General features: G+C 28.6%; 3 protein-coding genes across 4 annotated transcripts in view; 2 read left to right on the forward strand and 1 right to left on the reverse strand.

The window, feature by feature from the left end:
• LOC125825167 (uncharacterized) overlaps positions 1–4,756 on the reverse strand; it is a 28,575-nt gene extending 23,819 nt beyond the window's left edge. The window contains exons 1-5 of one of the 2 annotated variants that reach the window (XM_049504515.1): positions 4,711–4,756; positions 3,895–4,157; positions 3,429–3,640; positions 3,008–3,275; positions 2,178–2,548 (exon numbers count right to left, since the gene is read on the reverse strand). In XM_049504515.1, coding sequence (XP_049360472.1) covers positions 2,243–2,548; positions 3,008–3,275; positions 3,429–3,640; positions 3,895–4,155 — 1,047 coding nt within the window. In that variant the 5' untranslated portion in view covers positions 4,156–4,157; positions 4,711–4,756 and the 3' untranslated portion in view covers positions 2,178–2,242. Of the gene's footprint in view, positions 1–2,177; positions 2,549–3,007; positions 3,276–3,428; positions 3,641–3,894; positions 4,158–4,710 lie in introns of those variants that run through there. The other variant, XM_049504510.1, reaches the window with a different exon arrangement.
• A 5,420-nt stretch (positions 4,757–10,176) lies between these two features.
• LOC125825281 (CEN-like protein 2) lies at positions 10,177–12,578 on the forward strand. The gene is made up of 4 exons (XM_049504635.1): positions 10,177–10,386; positions 10,932–10,993; positions 11,743–11,783; positions 12,361–12,578. The coding sequence occupies exons 1-4, from the start codon at positions 10,189–10,191 to the stop codon at positions 12,576–12,578; spliced, it is 519 nt and encodes a 172-aa protein (XP_049360592.1). The 5' UTR covers positions 10,177–10,188.
• Positions 12,579–17,851: 5,273 nt separating this feature from the next.
• On the forward strand, positions 17,852–21,613 carry LOC125826868 (fatty acyl-CoA reductase 2, chloroplastic-like). The gene is made up of 9 exons (XM_049506213.1): positions 17,852–18,196; positions 18,540–18,643; positions 19,009–19,208; positions 19,321–19,421; positions 19,635–19,848; positions 19,944–20,105; positions 20,600–20,681; positions 20,766–21,151; positions 21,451–21,613. The coding sequence occupies exons 1-9, from the start codon at positions 17,854–17,856 to the stop codon at positions 21,611–21,613; spliced, it is 1,755 nt and encodes a 584-aa protein (XP_049362170.1). The 5' UTR covers positions 17,852–17,853.
• The last annotated feature ends 2,894 nt before the right edge of the window (positions 21,614–24,507 follow it).

A 24,507-nucleotide genomic window follows, 5' to 3' on the forward strand; every position in this document is an offset into this window, starting at 1 on the left:
AGATACATGAACCTAGACGTATCTGAATGCACCAAAAAATCTGATAGAATTCATAATATTATAAATTAAAGTGTATCTAAGTAATTAATTATATTGAAATCTAACAAGTGCCAAAATAACATAATTAGAATATATATAAAGTTTGACAACAAATCACTTCATTATTGAATAATAATTATATAAATATATCAAATATAATTATTGCAAACACTTTAATTCACAAAAAAGAAGAAGATAGATTTAAGTAGCTAGAGAATAAGTAATAACAAAACGAACCTTTAGATTCTTTTCGATCAATCGCAGAAAGTAACGCATATATCCTATAGGATATTTTCATAACTAACTTTTAGATTCACGAACTTGAAACAACAAACGAAAACCTCAAACTTCAATTTAATTTTCAAACTTTTTTTTTTGGAAACTCTTAAAATAATTTCTATATATTTTTGTGTTTATATAATTGTGCGTGGAACGGGACGTCAGGGAGTTCAAGTTAGCTGGTAAGGTTATTTATAATATTTTTCCTTTATAGCTTCTTTTTTTTCCCTTTTTTTAAAAATTCATATCGAAGAAAAAGTTTTCTATTAATTCAAATATCGTATTTATGATCCTTATTTTGTCTTTTTTTTTTTGTCCTTTTCCCTTTTTAGCAGTCAGAAATTGAGGATTTTCAATCGTGTATCGAAGATCAAGTCTTCAATACATACTCAACAAGACGAGGAAATAAATTTATCATTTCACTATAAATAAATTAAAATTTCTACAAGAAAATGCTTAATCATGATCAATAATGTTGTAAGTTATTACTAATATTAGACAACAACCTAATTTTTTGTCTATAAAGTTGGACAATATATCTAAATGATGACCTAAAAGTCGTTTTACTCTTAAACTAGGCAAACTATAATTCAACCAATCGTTAAATTTCAAATATCAGATTATTATAAAAAGAATAATAATATCAAATCAAATAATAAGTATAATAACAAGAGAGACCAAAACAAAAAGACAAACAATAATTCTCAACTTATTTAATTGGCAAGCTACGACAGCTAGCATTAAATGTTTGGAAATTTAAAAAGTATATCTTCTTGTAGCATAATATACACAAATTTATTATTATTTAAAAAATATATATATTTTATATGCAGAATTTATTGTTTGATTTGAAAAATAATATTTATTTATTATAATATTAAATGATGAAATAAATACACTAGCCGCCAACGCTATTTATAACTTGCCCTACCTAAGTGCATTAATTCCGAGCTTATCTGAATCCAATAATTTTAATTTAGATACGTATCATATGATTAAAGAATTTTGAACTAAACAAATCAAATAAGTTGATTATCAAACGCAAACTGATAAAATTCAAATGAGTTTATTTCACCCCGATCTACATAAAATTTGAACTAAAATTACTGAAGTCTACTAAACGCATAACTATCACTCTAGCTCCGCCCCTGTCTATAGGTTATTAAGGCTGCTTCAAACAAAGTTGTGCCTCGTTTTCATCGTCAAGTTGGGTTTTCCTGTAGATTTGTTGGCTTATACTAACATTTATTGAAACCGATATCGGTATGTTGTCACAATTCTATTGATATACGTGTACGTTCAAGATTAGAATTGTGTACACGATAATATTTTTAATTCTTATTTCGAATTGACGTTAGTAAATATTGCCTAGTCTAAAGTTGTTTTCAACCCAAATTTCATATTCAACCAATGAGTACATTAGAATAAACTGTTTGTCTACTTCACAATTTGTTTCATCGACTCTGCTAATGCGAAAAGCTTTGTAAAACTAAATTACTTATGAATTTATCTGCATTTACTATTTTTAATATTTGTTTATGTGCATAGGACGATAATATATTATTAAAAAAAATATGACTATATAATAATTTGATTGATTAGGAAACATATATATATATATAAGAAAATCAATACTTATTCAAATAAAAAAATCTAATCCGATGTGATTGAATTTTATTTTATCAATTATAAGAGCCTAAGAGGTTTGAATTAGAGATTAAATCTCAATACAATGAAATATAGAACAAAAAAAATTAATTTTCAAATAGAGTACATATAAATTACAAGAACATAACATATGTTGCTCGAATCCTTAAAGAATATTGTTAGCATTTGTGTCAGATTCTCCAAAAATACATTCATTTTGGATGATCCGACACATGTTCAAAGATATTTTTTTGAAGAGTTCGAGCAGCATAGACATTTATAGAACGAAGGTCTCTCCAAGTAGGAATGTCCTCATAATCTTATCTCCCATTCCATCTGCATAAGGAAACATGTGACCACTACCTTTAAGTTCGTGATATCGAACCCAAGGTAGTCGTTCTGCAACATATCGTTGCAGAACGACTGGTACAAGACCGTCTTCATCCCCTTGCCATATGTGAACAGAGCCTTCATTGTTAGGGAACGGGTCCTCGAGATCCATAGGGTCGAATTCCCATGTCTTAATTCCAATTATCATGTCTCGATGGATGGACTCGAACTCCCCTTGTTGTCTAATTTGTGCCTGAGGCCATGAATAAACATTTTTTTCGATACTCAAACATGTAATATACTAAAAATATACAGTACTATACAGAAAATTTAAAAATAACAGAGTATAGTTTATGTACATCAACCAAATATAGCACACTAGAAATAGCTTTTTTAGTACTGACACCGCGGAACATTATGCAAAGTTGTACATAAAGGAGATAGTCAGACTACATGGGACGCCCGTCTCCATTATTTCAGACAGAGGAGCATAGTTCACAACACTTTTTTGGAAGTCGTTTCAGAAAGGACACTTAACATCAAGCTCTACCTTTACATATATTATGTTCTTTTTTTTCAAATGAACGAACGATGGAAAATGAGGGCACGAGAGAAGGGGTGAACGTAGTCTTGTTACAACAACGCGATAGCTATTCATTATAAGCTTGTGTACTACATTATATCAACAAGATTAACACAATCAAGTTCTCACCCGATAAGGTTCTTGCGAGGCATCAAACCTCGGGGCTAATTGTCTATCCTGAGTTGAAAAGATATCGGGGCTGTGAGCTGCAACGCTAGAAGAAGGGAAAAACTTCTGAGTGTTCCACCAATAAGTCAGCCAAGGAAGATAGTGAGCAACTCGAACTGTCCATAGATCCGGGGCTGGCATATCGTAGTATGATTTTCCTGTCAAATTTGCAGGAAAACCCGGCCACCATATGCCAGCCACAGGCGCTAGAAGCCCTGCTCCCGCCAATCTGTTACACATTTGTTAAGTGAGTTGACACAATTTGCAGACAAAATAGTATCTATTACAACAACATACACAACGTAGTCCCATAAAGTGGAGTCCAGGAAGAGTAGATTGTACGCAGACCTCAGAGGTAGAGAGACTATTTCCGATACATTACCTATGAGGAATATATTTAAGACAGCCCCAAACTGCTTGTCCACCCATGGAAAATCCTGTTACATAGAATTTGGATCCCAATTTCAATTGATCAGCTAGCTCCTCAACATCGAGAGCTAAGCTCTTAGGCGTTCGTTGTGGATGAGGATCACTTTCCCCATAACCAGGTCGATCAAACGAAACAATATATATTCCCAAACTCTCAATAACATCCTGCACCATCATAAGAATTAGCGACAAACAAATTCTATAGTGACCTATAACTACAGTGTCGGAATCAGGAATTTATGAAACTAACTACAATGTCACATCTTTAGACCCTTTTGCCATTGCACTAGAATATTTTCAAAACATAGTATAATATTTTGACGAATGGGATACATAATTGAACCTCGATCCCTTATTCCTACCTAGCTCCGCCCCTGCCTACAAGATCACGAGAAAAGAGAAGGTAACAAATGGATTACATGAGAAAGTGTGCTGGCAATAACAACATCATGTCTACAACAATCAAATCCATGGATGAACACAATTTTGTACTTTGCTTCATCTTTCGGAACACCTTGTTCTTTATACGCCAAATGCCTTCCATCGGAGAGTTTTATTCGTGGTGCAGTGATGGGAGGGCCTCCGGGGGAACCACAAATTTTCGGAGGAGGTGGCTTAATTGCTTGATAAGCAAATGCCAAGAAACCAATCAACAAAATTACAAGTATTTTTCCAGTCATACCTGAAGAGCCAGAGCACAATATGGAAAATAAGGACACAAAATGTTTGTTACAAATCTCACATCAGCAAAACACAGGTGACATGCTATAAGGAAACAAGCATTAAACCCTTCTGACACATTTTAAAGCCGTACAAGCCTATTGCAGACAATATCACTAGTGGATTCGGCTGTTACAGATGACTTACCCCTAACTACAATTCGAAAAAAAAACACAATATTTGTATCAAAGTGCATTTCATGAGATTAATCAACCCAAAAATGTTGGCTCAAACCTTGTAATTTTTGTGCTAAAAATTTCATTTATTAAGTACAAATAATCTATTTAGAACACAATAAGCAAAATCAAAATTGTGATTCAGAATTCATAAACTAAAAATCCTGATTCCGCCTCTGAATCAAGAGGGGTATCTCATTACTTATCTCATCATAAAGCAAAAATTAGAATTAAAAACCACAACTTTACACAAATAAATAATAAGTTTCACATTCTTTAAAATATGACCACAGTTAAAACTTTTAGAAAAGAAAACAGAGAAAATTAGAGGTAAAGAACCTGAAAAACTACAGAAATTTGCTATCTCCTTGTGAATGATTTTTGAGATGAAACAATTATTTTTTTAATACTACCATTTCCAACAGTTCCAAACAAGGCAATTAAACAACAAGATTGGGACAGACTAAAAGACAAAATTAGGTAAGAATTTAGTACTCTTCATGAAGGTCAAGTTGGGCCGGCCCATGTTAATGAAGCCCAAAGAATTGTTTGAATGGAACAATTTCATGAATATACAATAATAAAGTAGTTTTATTTGTATTAAATATAGACAAGTTTTCATTTAAATTAAAAATAGCCTAAAATTAGCGATAGAGGCAACAAAATGACCATATTCATATATAATGTATCGATATGGTATAAATATTATATACTCATATATAGATGATGTATAATTATATATAAGAGATATGTATATACATTATTTATATAATAAAGTACACATTGCAAAAAAAAATATTCAAGTTCAACCAACTAAAATCTCCTCCTCCATGTTTTATTAATTATAAATAACTTGCAAATACACATAATTATACAAAGATTCACAAGTCCAATAAATGAACAATAGTAAACATAATAGTTAATTAATATTTTTTAATATAATCCTCCCACATATATATATGATCTCTTCACATCGAACATGAGTCTTTTTAAAATGAAATTAAAATTATGAGTCATTTTTTATAAAATATAAACTTCTGGTTTACATTTTTTTTTGTAAAAAATGAAATCACAAACATGAAACTAATTAAATTTTATAATTTATTAGAATTTGAGATTTGAAATCAAAATTTCAAATTGAAGTTGAAATTTTATTCAAATATTATAAATAAACACTGATTCTAAATTTAAATTTAAAATTTGAGCAGACATCTCCATAAATTATTGGGGCAAAAAGCAATTTTATTTAATAAAATTAAAATGCTAGAATTATAGCATGAAACTTTTTGACTTGGTGTAAAGTCATATCAATTTGCCAAATGGACTTGTTGATTATAATTCAATTCATCATTTAAATAAGTTGCTATATATTCTCTTGAACAATTTCAAATCAATGCTAACGATGTCACTAATATTCGAAACAAACAAAAAATATATTTATTTCAAAATTCTGAATTAATATTCATGCAATTGATGAACTATTTCCTTGAAATTAAGTCACAAAATAATTTATGCCGGGAATATTCAAAGATATACCAGAATTCATGTTTAAAATATGATTGAAATTTAGTCATTTTTACTTAACTTATGTCATTTCAGTCTGAAGTTCATATATATATGACTAAAATTCAAGTAAAAATAATAAAATCAAACAAAAATGACTGAAATTTAGTCATATATAATTAAATTTAGATGAAAATAATTAAAGTCCAATCATTAATTTAATTTTTTAAAACCAAACTTCATACACCACATATGTATGGAATCTTTTCTTTCTAGACTAGAATAAAAAAGGTGTACAAATAATGGGGTGCTGCCTTCCTTTTTTCTTAAAACCTTGAGGCACATATATGCCTATTTAGATAATTTTAAGGATGTGTTTGATAGGAAAAAAATATTTTTTGAAAAACATATTTTAAATTATTTATGTTTAGTTGGTCAAAATATTTTTTTTTAGGAAATAAGTTACTTGAAAATCAAGAAAATAACTTTTCTCATAGAACCATGTAAAATAAATTCCATAAATGACATTCCACAGCCCCTCCACTCCTATCCATCCAACCGGCACCAATTAACGCCATAGTTTGAGATACATTTTTTGTTTATTTACCAAACACTATAATTTTTTTATAGAAAATTCTCTAATTTTGGAGATCATTTTCCTCGATAAGCATACAATAAAATGTTTTTTTTTTGTTTTTCATCAGGTGTCCAATATTTATGTTGGAGTTCAATTAAATTTGAATTTGCGCATTGCAAAATTCATTTATGAAGACGACGTTTCCAGATAGATTCCATTTCTAAGATTTGAACATGAAACCTTTAATCATCCCACAAAAAAAAGTTAGATTTTAAAAATTGTTCTAAGTTGAAAGAATATAATAAAGAGTCCATTATAATGCAGCTGGTTTTAATTAATTATATGCTGTATGAATTAGTGCATTGACATGAGTGATGACTTAGGATATTTAAGAGTGTACTTTGGTTACTAATTAAGGTAATACCACTTCCTATGAAAATTTCCAAAACAGGAATTATGGGCAAATCATCTTTACATTTTGAAATGACTTGTCAGTCCTTTTATATTATATTTATATATTTTTATAATATATGGTGGAGTTCCTTTATACTCTGAACAGTGTGCCCATACTTTGATGATCAAGATTCTTACTTAAAAAGAATTAGTAGTAATTTTTTTCCAAATTAATCACAATCATAATTTTTCTAAAAGTAATTTGGGAAAGGTTCTCTATTAAAAAGACAAGTCTTATTACTCTAAATATAAAGGCAAGTTATTCCTATTAGGAGTACTAATTGAATGCTTTTTAAGGAGAAACCCTACCACCGGATCATGGTGGAATGAATACGATATCGTTCTATCTTCAACTAAAAGTCTTGTGTTCAAGTCCAATATATGGAGGAGCACCAACTTTCCATTTATTGGGCCTTATGCGGCCCAATTATCAATTTATGCAGTTTAACGCACGTATTAGAAATGAAAAATTACATAAATACACAATTTAAGATATTATAATTTCCAATATTTCCTAGATTTTTTTTAAAAAAAAATCTCCTCGAGAGAGGATAGCTATCCCCTCTCGGATATATCCATATCCCCTCTCGTATGCATCCCCCCTCTGGAATACATACTTATCCTTTCTCTGATACATCTCTTTTCCCTCTCAAATACATCCCTCCCATTAAATAATGTATCATTTGCAATGTATCGGACAACCAAGGAATGTATCTGAGAGCAATGAAAAATCTGAAATTTTTGTAATTGGAAAAACTTTTGAGGTAGGATGTAATTAGCTCCCAAATGTATGGGATTTCTGTAAGTTTCCAATTAGAAAATATATGATTTTTTTTCTTAAAACAAAAATAGGAACCCTAGCTTGAAGTGTTATTAAATCATATTAATTTACTAATATGGGTAATGGTGCAATGTTAGGACTATTTCGTCTTTAATCAGATGTATCGATTTTGAGCCTTGAATATCAAAAAAATCATATTGGGAGTGTCACTCCTGGATGGATCCTGCAATGCACAATCCAAATTTAGTTAGGACTTCAACACGGGCTCTAGACACCGAGTGAAAAAACAAAAAAAATCATATTAATTTTTGTGAATTTATTTGACTAGACACAATTGTTTAATTAAAAAAAGTAGGTTTAAATAAACTAAATTAGAAGGAGTGTTTAAAACAAAATGTTAGTTTAATGTGACAACTTGAATAGTTGGGACCACATGCCAAAAGCTAATTTAAGGAATTTCATCTGACATTTATATATGGGAGGGAAGAAAAAAGTATTGCTTAGTTTATTATTTTTAAGCTGTACAACAAATAAAGAACCAAATCCTAGAATCCAATTCAGGTGTTAAAGAATACTGACAACATAATAATAATAATGATAATAATAATAATCATAAAAGCATACTGCATAGATAGTACTTTAACCGAAAACTAATCACTCCAACTTTGATAATGTATATTCTAGAGAAACCTCAATCGTTTTTGTGTCTTGTGGATTTCAACCGCTTATATAACACTAAAATTTTGAAAATATTTGGATGATCATTTCATTTTGCAAGTTGAAATATATACAACTGATGACATAATAGTAATGAGTTAAAGGTATTTAAATATGCAAATTCAAAGCTAAAGTATTTAAATAATTAATTAAGACCAATTTAACATGTCTATATATTAAAAAATAAAAATCACCATTGGCTCTCTTTTAGATAATGGACAGAAGAGATGTGAGTGGTGTTTTGTAGTACTTTGGATATGTCAAGGATTTATTATTTTCAAAAGACATAATATATAAACATGATCCTTAACTTGATTTCAACGAACGACTATGTCCTCCAACTTTGAGTATACACAAGTAGACACTTAAATTTGTATAAAATTGAACAAGTAGATACACATGTTCTACATGGCATAATACACGTAAGACACAAAATTGTCACGTAGGATGCCATGTAGGACGAATGTGTCTATTTATTCAATTTTATACAAGTTTAAGTGTCTACTTGTGCACATGCACCCAAAGTTAAAGGTCATAATTGCCTTTTCAAAACTTTTTAAGGAACTAAAAAAAGTTGATTTGCTAGGTACTTACAACTGTCAAATTTGCAAGTTGTTTGGTACATGTTCCCCCCTTGAGTTAGAAGGGGAAGTACACAATATAAGTTGGCATAAAAAGAAAAAAAACAAAAGACTCAACAAAAAGTTCAACAATATTGTACATGAGTTATTTAGTGATATTGTTTGATTTGATGCGATGTTTAATTAAATATTTTTATATAAAATAAAATAGAGAGTGTTAATATATAGTTTTAATTGTTACTTTCTCCATTCACTTTTAATTATCATGTTATGTTTTTTCGAAAGTCAATTTGACTAATTTTTAAAATTAAATTAGATTTCATTAATTCGATTATTTTAACAAAAAATTTAAATATTCAAAAATTATACGAAAAATACTATAAATTGCAAGGTTTTGCATATCAATATGATGAAAAATACATCGTAAAATGTTAGTAAAAAAAAGTAAAATTATGACAATTAATTATAGACGGAAGGAGTATTATTGAGGTTGTAAACTTACGTATTATGTGAACTTGTGAGATATTTTTTCTTCTTTTTGGACATGAAATTCACATTTAATGTGTAATATGCAACATGGAAGTCTGTCAGTCTTTCTCCTTGATGCATTCTCAATACGGCCCCCCTCCATAATAGAGCATCACATACAACTCCTTAGGAACTCAGCTTCCTCATTGAGTTTTGCAATCGTACTACAAGAATTTAATTTAACTCTGATATCATATTTTTGTCACAATTCAAATTCATAGCTAATATTGTCTATTTTTCCCATAGACCTCACATATTTAGCTTTTAAGCTACAATATTATCAAAACTACTTTTAAAAGGAAAATTTTATCAAGTAGTAATACTTTATATGGATCGACTTCATATCATAACAACTAGAATAACATAGTTATATCATTTGTTACTCCCCACCCCATCCACTAATTAAAGTTGGGTGTTGGGTGGGTTGTGGTGGGGGGGGGGGGTGTTTGGAGGATGGATTGTAGTAGAGCTTAAACAACAAATAATTTTGTACTAATATTTTTTGAAGTTTCCTAAGGTCCCATGTTTTTATGCTTTCTTTTATTTATTATCCTATACTATGATGGCTATAACTTAGTAGACACATATATATAGGTGGCCCTCTAATCTATTTGTCCAATACAACTAAGTCTTTCATCACAACATAATATTTTAAAATATTTTTTTCTTTTATCAATATGGCAAGAAGTTTAGAGCCTCTAATTGTTGGGAGAGTAATTGGTGATGTTATTGATTCATTCAATCCAACAATAAAAATGTCAATCACTTATAACAACAAATTAGTTTGCAATGGCCATGAACTTTTCCCTTCTGCTGTTTCTTCTAGACCTAAAGTTGAAGTTCAAGGAGGAGATATGAGAACTTTCTTCACACTGGTACTTTAATTAATTCTTACTATACATCTTTAGTCGAGGGTTTTTCAGAAACAATATCTCTATCTTCACTAGGTAGGAACAAGACTGTTGTTGCGTACATACCACTCTCCTCAGACTAATTTACTTGTGGAATTACATTAGATTTATTGTTATTGTTGTTGTTGTTGTTTACATATACTAGCAGTATCTATAAACTAATTTTAGAGGATCAAGTTATATATATGTTATTCGGATTTTTTAAGAATGTAGTCACACCTATATCGGATCCTTCAAAAATGCAGTGCTTCTAAAGATCCACACATATAGTAGCTCCTTGATATTTTTAAAGAGTCTGAGTGACAGAGCTATCAGATCATATTTACATGTTACAACAAATCATAACTCATCTTATTTTTGAGATTATGAAACTCAATTTTTGTAGAGTCTTATCTATAGATATCGATTGTTGATATGATAATGTAATTTTTTTTATACTAATGATATATATAACTTAATAAGGTCTTTTAATATGTATAACAATTATCTTTTTTTTTTTGGTTTTGCAGGTCATGACAGATCCTGATGTTCCTGGACCTAGTGATCCTTATCTGAGAGAGCATCTACACTGGTATGCCCTAAATTAACCAAATGATGAACTAGAAAATGATACGAGTTTAACTTTTATACATTGATAAAATAATTTTTTATGTATATTATCAGGTTATTGAAAGGATATTTATAACTAAATTTTTTTATAAAAGATAAAATTTGTAGTTCTATCAGTTAAAAGTTATTTGATAATATTGTCGGTGGATATTAGTTAAACTCAAATTAAAAATATTTTTACTTAGAAAAATTACATCACAATTCCCTCGTCCAAATTACTAGCCAATGGCTATGCATATATACTACTAGATTTGGATATGAGGGAAAATGGGCAAAAAAATACTCTTCTGTATCAAAATAAGTATAATTTTAACTTATTTCACGTCTATTAAAAATAATAAATATAAGATATAACTACGTAGTTATTCCTATTTATTAAGCCTTTTTTTTCTTTTTAAGAATTGAGAACTATTTTTTTAAAAAAAATTCTTTAATAAAATGCTATAGTTGGAAACATAAATTACTATTTTTTGTCTTGAATTTCTAAATCAATAATCATTTTGGAATATTTTCTTGCTAAATTGACACTTATTTTGAGACGGAGAATATAAACCCTAACAATACTAAGTATTATTGTAGTGGTTCCTTAATGATAAACTATCACTATGGAAAATTAAATAGAATTATGTTAGCTACGAATAATTTAACGATGAAGTTTATTGCTAATTCTGACAACAAAAATTAACAGTGTTTTACTGATTTGTTTAACAGGATAATAACTGACATTCCAGGTACAACTGATGCTACTTTTGGTAAGTTTTCAGTATTTTCTGCAAGATTAATTACAACCACAAATATGGCAAGAAGATAAATTAAGATAATTTTTTTATTATTAGTACTTTAATTTATATATATATTCTATTAGTTATAAGATCAACAATATTATATGAGGGTGAATATTGTAAGTTAAACATGAGAAAATCATTTTCAAATGTTTTATACTAATATAAAAGTCGTTATTTCTACAGAATAAAAATTCCTTTCGAAATAAGAAATAACCTCTCTAGCCTATGGACGGAAGTCATTTTACTTATAACTATTTCAATGATATTATTACTCTTTTCTACTACTCAAAAGTGTCATCAAAACATATTGCTGATAGTGTTGTTAATATCTTTAATATATATTTTATCTAGAAACTAATTTTTACTATCCTACCTAATGCAAGAAAATATTTTTTTAGCAATACAAAAAATGACTTTTGTCATATTAAACACATTCTAATAATGATCACATTCGGAAAAAAAATATAAGTAACATATAAGATGATAAAATGACCACTTTTGAAATAAATATATAAATTAAATAACATATACTTGATCAAAACAGGAAGAGAATTGGTGAGCTATGAGATCCCAAGGCCAAATATTGGGATTCATAGGTTTGTGTTTGTTCTCTTCAAGCAGAAAAGCAGGAGTTCAGTTAGTCAACCAACTTCTAGAGATCATTTCAACACTCGAAATTTTGCCCAAGAGAATGATCTTGAACAACCTGTTGCTGCCGTCTTCTTCAACGCACAACGTGAAACCGCTGCGCGGAGACGCTAAATAAATATTGATATTTCGTTAGTCATTTTTCTTACAACTATCTTGATCCGACTTAACATATGGTATGAACCATTGAATTTGATATCATTGAGTGTTGTCTTGTATTTCAATATTTCTCTGGTCAAAAAGTTTTTGCTTTATATGCCTGTGAATCTCAATTTATGTGATACATTTTTCTTGTTAATGTGTTTTATAGAAGAATGACATTCTTATATAAATAAAAATAATGTAATCTTAAATTTTCAAATTAAGTTATTTAATGAAATAGCTACAAAAATATCTATGACATGTTTCTTTTAAAAGCCTATATTCTTTCTTAAATTATAGATGTGTTTTTCAATGTTTGGTTTGAATTAATCTATCTTAAAAAAACATGAGACCCACCCATTTGATTATAATACTCCCTTCGTTTTATTTTATGTGATACTTTTCAAATTTCGAGATTCAAACAAGTCTATTTTTTACTGTAAGTTTTTCATAGATCTTTTAAACATTTTGAATTATCAGTTATTGTGACTTATAATACTTTTTACGTAGTTTGCAAATATATAAATTTCATTTCAAAAAAATTAAAGATTCCATGCGCAAATTACCGGTCAAACTTTAACTTTTTAACTCTCGAAAAATGAAAAGTGTCACATAAATTGGAACAGAGGAAGTACTATGTATATACAAGATACGTACACTTTTGTGTCCAGACAAATTTTGTTAATACTATAATCAAACTTTTGTATGATGACACATTTGCTTGAATATTTTTTGGATGTTATAGTAAGATGATGTTACAAAACATATAATATCAAGCCAAAATCAAATAAAATTAGGATTTTATAGTAGTGTTACTATAATAAATGACTGTTATAAAAAAGACCAATCGTATATAAATACACTAGACGACATTCAAGATGCTAAGAATTTATTAATTTTTACTCATGTGGTTGGACACTTTTTTATGTCCCGAGATTTATTGAAAATAACATTTATATACGATAGAAGTAGGGATAAGGTGTATATTCAAACCCCACTTATGATTCTATACTAAATGTATTATAATTGTTTGTAGACAATTTATCAAAGTACATGATATATTTTTATGTGGACAAAAATTGAATATTGAAAACCCTAAAAAACATTAAAAGAAAAAAACAGTTCATAAAAAGAAGTGTTTTTTTCCCAGTTGTGCACGTAGAATAATTATTAGTACAACTTTTGAAATTGATTGAATATATTGACTCCACGCTTGTTCTTTTGTATATACGTACCTTTTCAATACACTAAGGGGTCGTTTTGATAGCGGCAACTAATAATTATGGTAGATTATATTGATGATTAATAATAATGATAATTGTCGATAATGAATGATGGTTGTTATGATAATATAATTGATAATGGCCATTGTAAATATGTGATGGCTAGTAGCGATGACGACTGACAGATATTGATAGTTGATAATGGTGATCAGTGATGATAACGTCCTGCAGTAAATCATTTTATTTTTTAAAAAAAACACTTGAATGGATAGCGTCTCAATGATATTAAGATGTTATAGCTTTAAAGATATTTATTTCTATTTAGACTCATTAAGTAATTTTATAATCATACAGTTTGTAACTAGAATTTATTCTTATTTTTAAAAGTTGTATAATATAGCTCTTAGAAATTTATTTTTCAGGGGAATGTTAGACTATTGTCTAATATATATTCGTAATCTTATATATAAAACATTAGACTATTGTCTAATATTTTATAATAACTTATAGAATTTTAGTCCATGATTAAAAAAAGATTCAAAATATTTTAATTTGACAAAAAATAATTGAGACTGTGATCTAAGAAGTCCATAATTACAAAAATAAAATAAAAAGAGAATTATTTACTAAATAGTTGTTCCAAAAAGAGACCACCGATGAAAATTTCTAAGTGATCCATGGTTTACTTTGATCATGGCCCAATATTGTTATCACCCAAATCCAATGGGCTTTTAGCCCATCAGAATTCATATGTTTTTAGGGTTTTTGGCCCATTTAGGTATAAGATCATCTATGCTAGATATAATCAATTCGTATATACATCTATATCTATATCTATATCTATATCTATATCTATACGTATTAGAAGAGTGGGTAAGCTCCTTAGTATCGACATGTATGCTTGATGTCTCTTAAATTATTTTTGAGGGTATTTTTGTCTTCTTACCATCTATTTGTTATTTTTGTATAGCTTAACATGAGTGTGTCCTACTTTTTTACTCTCTATTTTGTTCCTATCTTCTTTTTATTGCTTATATAAATAAATTATTCCATGCAAAATATTACTCCCTCCGTCCACAATTAATTGTCATGATTTCCTTTTTTAGAGTCAAACAATAAGAACTTTGACCAACATGTTACGATGTATATTTTCATCATATTGATATGCAAAAAATTGCAACTTATAGTACTTTTCGTATAGTTTTTGAATATCTAATTTTTTTTTTAAAAAACATCGAATTAACGTAATCTAATTTAACTTTAAAAATTAGTCAAAATTGACTTTCGAAAAGCACAACATGACAAATAAAAGTGGACAGAGGGAGTAAATAGAACAAACTTTATTACCTTTTTAACACTCTTAAAAAGAAATTATATAAAAGTTTTAGTTTACTCTCCTCATTTCATCTGTGCCACATAAATTCTATATTAAATGGATTTTGAGGTTTTTTTTAACTTAGTTCAAAATAAATGAATTGTTCAAAGTTCAAAATAAATGTTTGAATTTTTTCCCCATTTTTTGCCCTTCATTTACATTTTTTAGGTAATAAGTTCAAGATAGTTAATTAATTGCTCATATTTATAATTTTACTTTGAATTATTTATATTTTCAAGAATAGTATGACAATAACTAAAAGCGTAAAACTGAAAAATGATGTTCAATTTATATCCTAAACTTTTTTAAAAATAGATATGCATTACCATACAAATTCACTTAATTTATAGACTAAAGAGAGTAGCGTCTATCGGCCCGTACTTGCACAAGCTCCTTGTGTCTAGTATGAATATAAATGTTGATTCAGATACAAAATAAATACTTTTTTTTCATTTAAAAAAAAATAAAAATCTCTATGAACAGCATACACAATGTTCCAGCAATAAGAAGGAAAAAAAATTCTCTGCTACGAGAACATGCAAGTCCGATATGATGAGCTCAATTGAAAAAACATTAATAGAAATAATTGAACTTTATGGTTGAGATCATTAATGAATACTAGGATATTGATATTTGTATCAGGAGTAGAGATAATTATGATTTATGGGCAAGTAACAGTTTGGAGTTGCAGTGCTTTTAATGTTTCTTGTTTTTTCTTCTCCTTGGTTACATGGAGAGATGGGGCGGAGTTATAAATTCAGATTATTAAAATATATAATATACTTTTTTTTGAAATATTAAAAGTAACAAGTAATTAAAGTGAGATATATTTTTAACATAATGAACAAATAAAAATAAATGGAAAAAACGCAAATTAACTATTCAAAATTTGATATTATGAGAATCTTGGATGAGACTGACTTTGATATTATGACATTCAACATACCTTCATTCTAAAAGCTTGCTCAAAAGAATACTAATCTCTTAATTGCCCGGTATAAGACTCTTTCACACGGACGTCCTGAGTTTATTACCAAAAGAAATATAAATTAGCAGCAAATGAATTTTGTAACCAAACGACAAAATTCCTCACTAATCCCATTTAATATTGTGATGAATTTTCTAAAAATTCAATTAGCTACTAGCTGTTTAACAATAAAATAGCAACAAAGTTCATACTCCCTTGATCCACAATTGATTGGCAGGTATACTAAAAATAGATGTCCAGGATTAATTGTCAATTTAAACAATCAAGAAATAATTAGTCACTTTTTTCCAATTCTGCCCTTAATGATTGTGTAGTTCAATTGAAAAGTTATGTAGACTTTTGGTATTCTTGATATAGTAAGGTTATATTAGTCAAATTACACCTTGTATTAAATTTTCCTTGAGGGATGTGCATGACCTTACCCTGACAAACAATTGTGGACAGAGGGAGTAACTAATTTCTTTTTCTAGGTAGTCGAGTCTCACCATTAGCTATTCTCTTGATCCACAAAAAAATCAGACCTGAAAAGACGTGTTAAAGACATTATTAAGTATAACAAAATATATTTTCCTTAACCGTTTAATTTTTTAAACAAGATCATTACAAACTTCAACCGTCTAAAAAAATAAATTTAAATCAAACAGATCTCAAACAAATTAAAAGATTTGTTCAACAATATTATCGATACTCATAATCTGGTAGTTGTTATAGTTTTTATTGTAAAAGACAAGTACACCATCAAACATCATATTTATAAATGGAAAAGATCATTTTAGATCATATCCTTAAAACTCTCCTTTTTTGCCAATTGGCAAATATACTTCTCTTCAAAAATGTCTGTCCTCTTAATTAAAAAAAGGAAAAAAAATTTCATGGACCAAATCGATTTCTATTGATTTTTTGGATCGACGCAGTCCATTAGTTTTTAATATTCAATTTTGACCCTATAATATACTTTATTTGAGAACCATAAAAGATCAAAAAAAAAAAAATCCCTTTACATATTAGCCCGAAAAGGTTAGACACTTTCAACACTCTTTACTCAAAGCAGGTAAAAATAATTCAAACGTTTTATATATAATATAATTTTTCGAAAAAAGAGATTAAGAAAAATCTTCTTGTGTTTCCGTTTTTCCTCTTAGCTCCAATAATGCTTTTGAATATGAATTTAAGTTATATACATTTATAACGTAAATATATTTCATTACACCACATGTAAATTTTAGCCTATTTATATAGCAAGTTAGTGTAACGATTCGTCCCGGTCTAGTGACTTAAATTGGGTCAGAATACTTTTCGAATAGTGACTTAAATTTTTTAGGTTAAGTCAGCTTCAAACGGAATCTGAGTTTGACACAGTCTAGGGTCATCCAGAAATGGGTGGGGTGGAATGTGTCTAGGCTTAATTGGCTGTTATTTTATTATAGCCAAGACATTAAAGAATCCTTAGGACTTCACGAAATCGAATTCGACCTCCAAAAATTAATTTTTAGAAAAATTAAAATATATGGTCCAATAATAGTACGGATAATCATCACATGGTACACCAAATATCAGATCTTATTGCTGTCTTTATACTCCCTAACTAGCTCTATAAATAGAGAATATATTTTAGCTTCTATATATCCCAAAACTTCTCTTTAATTTTTTTTTTTTTCCAATATGCTTCTCTTAAAAAATATTTTTCCCATTAATACAAGGAAACATACTTATAATTTATTTTCTCAAAATCATGTTTCTACTATGTTTAAATATAGTAACAATTTTTCATCATTTGAGAACCAAAAAAGATCAAGAAAAAAATTATGTTACATGAAGTCTGAAAAAATTGGACACCATCAACAATATTGTCAACTCAAAGCAATCACTAACGTTGCAGCCATAACTATGGAGGATGAAAAAGAAATAATTATAGCTCAAAAAGGCAGCAATGGAATAGGAATTGTTGACTTTTTTGAAGGGAAGAATATTCTTGTAACTGGTGGTACAGGGTTTCTTGCAAAAGGTATGTCCTGATTTTTATTAACGAAATTCAAAATATAAGGAAATAATAACATGCATATGAAGAAGTGTAAAGGAAAGTCAAAATCTATGACATATATGGTGTAATTTTGCGATGAAGGAAATTTGAATTAAGCCCCTTGCGTCTCCCTAGCTATGCTATTGCTTAAGAGCATGGATTTAAGTTTTATACACTCACAGTGTAAAGATAGTTTGTTACATGTGAATCTTAACCTATTCATATTAGTTATTATTTTTAGAAAATTTTCGATTAATGTTTATCAAGAGATCTACATGTAATTAATACCTTATTAGTGACCTAATTGTGTACTATATATTTTTTTCAGCTTTGATTGAAAAAATGTTGAGAACAACACCAAAGGTAAACAAGATCTATTTGCTCATCAGGGCAAAGGATAAGGAAGCTGCATTTCACAGAGTAAAAATTGAAGTATGTTTAAAATTAAGTATCTTTTAAATATTTGAGTCCCATCAATTTATTCAAAATTTAATATATGTACAAAAGGAAAGTACATCTAATTTCACTTATATACGCAACATAATTTTTTCACAAAAATGTTTAACTGACCATCCTATGACGGATATAGCTAGCTCTAAGTGGCCGAGCCACGGCCCTTTTCCAAGGGAGTGTTTATGTCCACTGAAATATTACACCATGTAGATAAGTAATTTTTCTTTAGTATATATGTTATATAATGAATCATCGTGTCTTCTTTAGTGAAAATTTTAGCTTTGTCACTAATTGGCGAACAATGTGAATAGACTATTTACACGTTGATTTTGTTTAAAATTCAGATTATGGAGTCAGAATTATTCAAATGCCTAGAAGAAATGCATGGTGAATCCTACAAGTCATTCATAGAAAATAAATTGATCCCTATAGTTGGAAATATATATGAGCCAAATCTTGGTATGGATATTATTACTAGTGACAAAATTGCTCAAGAAATTGATTTGATTGTTGACTCTGCAGCCATCACTACATTTGATGAGAGGTTAATTCTCTCTCTTTAATAAAAATAAATAATTATCAACTATAGTATATATACACAATTTAATTAACAATTTTTTTTTTAATTTTAATTTTGGTTTTATATATGTTTCTAGGTATGATTTAGCTCTTGATACTAACGTAAATGGTCCATATCAACTCATGATGTTTGCCAAGAAATGCAAGAACCTTAAACTTCTTATGCATTATTCTACCGGTACGTGCGTATGGTGAAAAATAGATTCTCGCTAAAATATTGAGAAGTTTTCTAATTTTTTTCATATGAAAACATTTTATTTTCTTCTTCTCACTGATTCAATCAAAATATCTATGAGAATAGTCACTGTATATAAGCTCTACTCTTTCTAGATTTTATATATGAATTTAAATTACAATAATAATGATATATCTTATTTATATTACTTTGAAGCATATGCTAATGGAGAAAGAGAAGGATTAATATTGGAGAAGCCTTTTATAATGGGAGAAAGCATAACAAAGGAAAAAATCACTTCAATTTCTCCCTTTACTAATTTTCCATCATTGCATGTTGACAATGAATTTGACTTAGTTTCAAAATTGAAGAACAATATTATAAACAATATTGACTTGGAGCAAATAATGAAGAATTTAGGAGTTGAGAGGTATTTACTCTTTTTTATATAATTATATTGATATAATATAAGAATTCTTTTTTTTTTTTAAAAAAAACATAATTAATTGTTTGTTGATTAAATAGGGCAAAATTATATGGATGGCAAGATACATATACATTCACAAAGGCAATTGGTGAAATGATGATAAATAATATGAGACATGAAATTCCAATACTTATTATTCGTCCCTCAATAATAACAAGTAGCTATAAAGAGCCATTTCCAGGATGGATGCAAGGATTCAGGTGACATATTATTTATTCAAATATTTATATGGTTGAATATATTGATAGCTTCTTAAATTTATGAGTAGTGAATTTTATTTAGGTAAACACAAGATAAATTGTTCAGACACTTCGGACACATTTTGAAAAAAAGATTATACGCATGTTCTCAAACATCTATTACCTAGATAAGTTAGTTATATTATACACAATTAATTGGAGCATGCTTGAGATTTTATGATTTATTGAAGATAATGAGTATAATAAAAGAATGTGACATATTTTAAGTTGACAACACGCATAAAAACTTTTTCAAAAGTTTGAGTCAGAAATGTATACTTGGAACATTTTATCATGTGTTCAAGGTGCTCGATCGTAACAAGTACAGTTCAAGTGTCTAAATAAAATTTACTTACAGATTTAAGAAATTATCGATGTGTTATGCCTATTTATAATTTCCAAGAATATTAATGTTTCTGAATTTTATTTTTTTTAATTATCTCTTTCTTAATTAGGACAATCGACCCTTTAATCTTTTTCTATCGAAAGGGTGACCTTCCATGCCTTTTAGGTGATCCAAATTGTCTTGTTGATTTGGTAAGTGTACATTTTCAATAATTTTATGTTTTATTATTAAAGTGTGTGATCATCTCGATTTAATATATATTTTACTTTATTTAGGTTCCAGTTGATATGGTTGTAAATGCAACAATGGCTGCTATGGCAAAACATGGAAATTTGCAAAATTCACAACTAAATGTTTATCATGTGGCATCATCATCTATAAATCCTGTCTCATTTTCACAAATTTTTGACTATTCCTATAATTATTTCAAATTATTTCCTTTTGTTAATAAAAAAGGAGATAAATTTGACGTTAAACAAATGAGATATTTTGACAAAATATTAGATGTTGAAAATTATATTTGGGAGGTATTATCCAAGCAGCATGAAGTACGAGATGAAAAAGAGCTTACAAAGATTCAAATACGTTTAATTGAAAAGAAGGTGGAATATTTGAAGAATTTCAGCAAACTTTATGAACCCTACTTGTTCTACAAAGGCTGGTATGTGTGATATTTTCATTTTTTATTTTTTCTGAGAAAAATGATACATTTTTTACATTCATAAACAAGTTAAAAACTTTAATACATGTAATTGATCAATTTGTCCTTTGATTCTTTATTAGGAGCAAACGATATTCTTCAAATTCAGTCAAATATGTCGCATAAATTAGTGAAATAGAGATAATATATAATTAGATGTGTAATTATTAAAAAAAAATATTTAATTTCTCGCCTGATGTCCAATGTTCATGTTTAAATCCGGCTAGCCAATAAATAACTCTTTCTTTTTTTTTGGCTAGGTTTGACAATGACAACACAAGAAAGCTAATGGGAGATATGTCTGAAGAAGAAAAAAGAAGCTTTGAAATTGATGTGACAAAAATTAATAGGAGAAATTATATTGAAAAGATTCATATTCTTGGTGTACAAAAATATGTACTAGAAGGGAATAGGATAAATTAATTCTTAATATTGTAATAATGGATATTATTTGATTGTACTCATGTGATAAACATAGAGGTATTAAAAATGAGCCCTAATCCATTCAATTCGCTCAAAATTTTAAATGTTGGAGTCAAGATAATTTGACTTGGGTTCAAAGAGAATCTTCAATCGAGTCCAATTTAATCTCCAATTTCAATCCATTTTAAGACTCTTTATTTACATTGATTTAATGGATGTTCCATTTGTAACTTTTTTAAAAAAAATTTCTTTTGTTGAAATTCAAATTGTAGTTATAAAACTTAAATAACAATAAATTAAAATTATTTAGATTGAGCGGGTCAAATTGGACGGATCAAAATCCAACCCATTTTAAGCCCATTGAAGCCCAATCCATTTGAGGCCAAAGTAATTTGAGTGGGTCAGAACCCAACCCAATTTCTATTTCAACCTAACCCACCCGCCCATTTAATACTCCTAATTATTCCCGATGTGAGAAGAATTTCTTGTCCCATGTGAATGTCATAAAAGAGAATCAGATCCTTATTTGACAGTTTAAACACTATTTTTTACAATAATAAAAATCTCCAATGTAATTTGTCAAAAAAATATATTAACAAAGCCAGACGTTAGTAAATTTATGACTTAACCTCCATTGAAAGTTTCCTTTCTTAATGATGAATTTTTTAGATGAGATCAGTGTTTTAAAGGGCGGAGTATTTTATTTAGTATAGGGTGAGGCGTAAGCCTCAAGATGTGGGCGTAATGTATCTTTAAAATTTTAATTTACAATATAGTATAATAATATAATAACATAAAATTATGAAAATACATCAATAATTTGAAATAGTTACAAACATGATTAAGGAAACTCATAGAAAATAAAACTTTTAACATGATTATACAAGTGTAAATAATCTAACTTTTCTAATAATAAAAGAATCATTATTTCTAAAATATTTTTTTTATCATACTATACAATTTACCCTCCCCCTAAAAAGAAAATAATCAATAAAGGAAAAACTGCACTTTTAGTCCCTGTATTAAGGCTATATTCTTATTTTTGTCCTTGTGTTATCTAACTTAACACTATTAACCTTCAATTATATCAAGTGAATGATTTTGATCCTTCAACTAACAGATCCAAAAAAACTAACAGAACGCTCACTGCTAAAAAGGGCAATTCGGGTATTTCATTTTAATTCACACTCTTTGAAGAACAAATCCACCTGGATCTACTGAAACATCAACAATGTATTTGTGATTCTTGGTATGTTTCTGCTCTGATTTATTTATCTTCTCAATTTTTCATAATTTTGAGCTAGGTTTTTCTATTCATAAATGGGGATTTTTTTAATTTTTTATTAAAGCATGTTGTTCAATTGTATTGCTGCAACTTTTGGTCATTTCTAAGTTACTCAAACAATTCAAAGAAAGTAAATTTATCATCCCTTTTTAATCGACTAAATGAATTGATCTCCCGATCGCTACTTTCCATGTCCAAATGGCAAGATATATGTGTAGTTTTCAAAGCTACTTTTCCGTTTTAATCGTTTGATTGAGACTTGCAATTTAAAACAAGCCTTAAAAAAATATTACTAATGGATTTCATAATCTTACATTTGTTAATCTTTCAGTTTTCATTTCCAAGATTGATTAATACAAATAAAGAAGCTTTTTCATCAGTTGATATTGTACCAATAGTTGATAATAAGACCAACACCACAAGTGTCCTAATGCCAAGCATTTAATTGAGAGGTGATATTGAAGATTGGGAGTGAAAGTTGTTCTAGTCATGTAAGCTACAGAAGCAGAACTCTTTAATTGCTCTCTAGGTTGTGTCATTTGATGGTTGATCTGGAATATGAAAATAAAATATGATAATTTTGAATGACAAATCATATGAAGACCAATGATAAGTTAAAAAAAAGGTAAAAATTTAGGTATGGATTTTTAAAAGAAATGTTACGTAATATATAATCACCTTCACAGTGTTACCAAATAGTAAAAAGATGAGATACTATAATTGGTTATTTGAGTTACTCTCAATCTTCTTATCTCTACACATTAAAAAATTATAAGGGAAAAGGGACAAATATACCCCCGAACTATCGTAAATTATATGTAGATATCCTCTGTCATACTCTTGGGACATTGGTGCCCCCGCCATCCAAAAACTAAGCATATATACCCTTTATCCTAACAGACATATACATGTCATAATCTTATACATCAATCCAACATTTATTAAATATCGGATCGATAGATAAGATTGTGTCACGTGTCCCTATTTTGTCTTCCGTTAGAATGAATGGCATATATGCTCTAGTTTTTGGACGGTATGAGCACCTATGTCCCAAAAGTATGACGGAGGGTATTTGCATACCATTTACGATAGTTCGGGGGTATATTTGTCTTTTTACCCAAAATATAAATATCATTCATTTATTCAAGATTTATGAGGGTCAACAATATTAACTAAAGAAATTAGGGCAAATTACAGAAATCACATACTTTTAAGGCAAAATTACAATTTATCCCTTAAAAGTTTATAACTACAGAAATCCCTCAAACGGATACAATAATATAAGCGCTGATACATTAATCTGATGCGCGAGATACATTACATTTTATACATGATACACTAATCTGATGTACATTTTATACATGATACACTAATTTGATGCGCGAGATACAATAATATAAGCGCTGATACATTAATTTGATGCGCGAGATACACTAATCTAATGCGCAAAAATGAGGGATTTTGAAAATTTGTAAAACTTATAAGGGATAATGGTAATAAGTAAACTAAAATGTGGGATTTCTGTAATTTTTACAAGATATTAACACATAAATTTGTGTAAGATCTGTTAGCAAGCCCCAAGCGTTAGCCATTAGGCATTGGACATGCT

The sequence above is a fragment of the Solanum verrucosum genome, unplaced genomic scaffold, assembly GCF_900185275.1.
Source record: "Solanum verrucosum unplaced genomic scaffold, falcon-dt-bn FXZP01000125.1, whole genome shotgun sequence".
Taxonomy (NCBI): domain Eukaryota; kingdom Viridiplantae; phylum Streptophyta; class Magnoliopsida; order Solanales; family Solanaceae; genus Solanum; species Solanum verrucosum.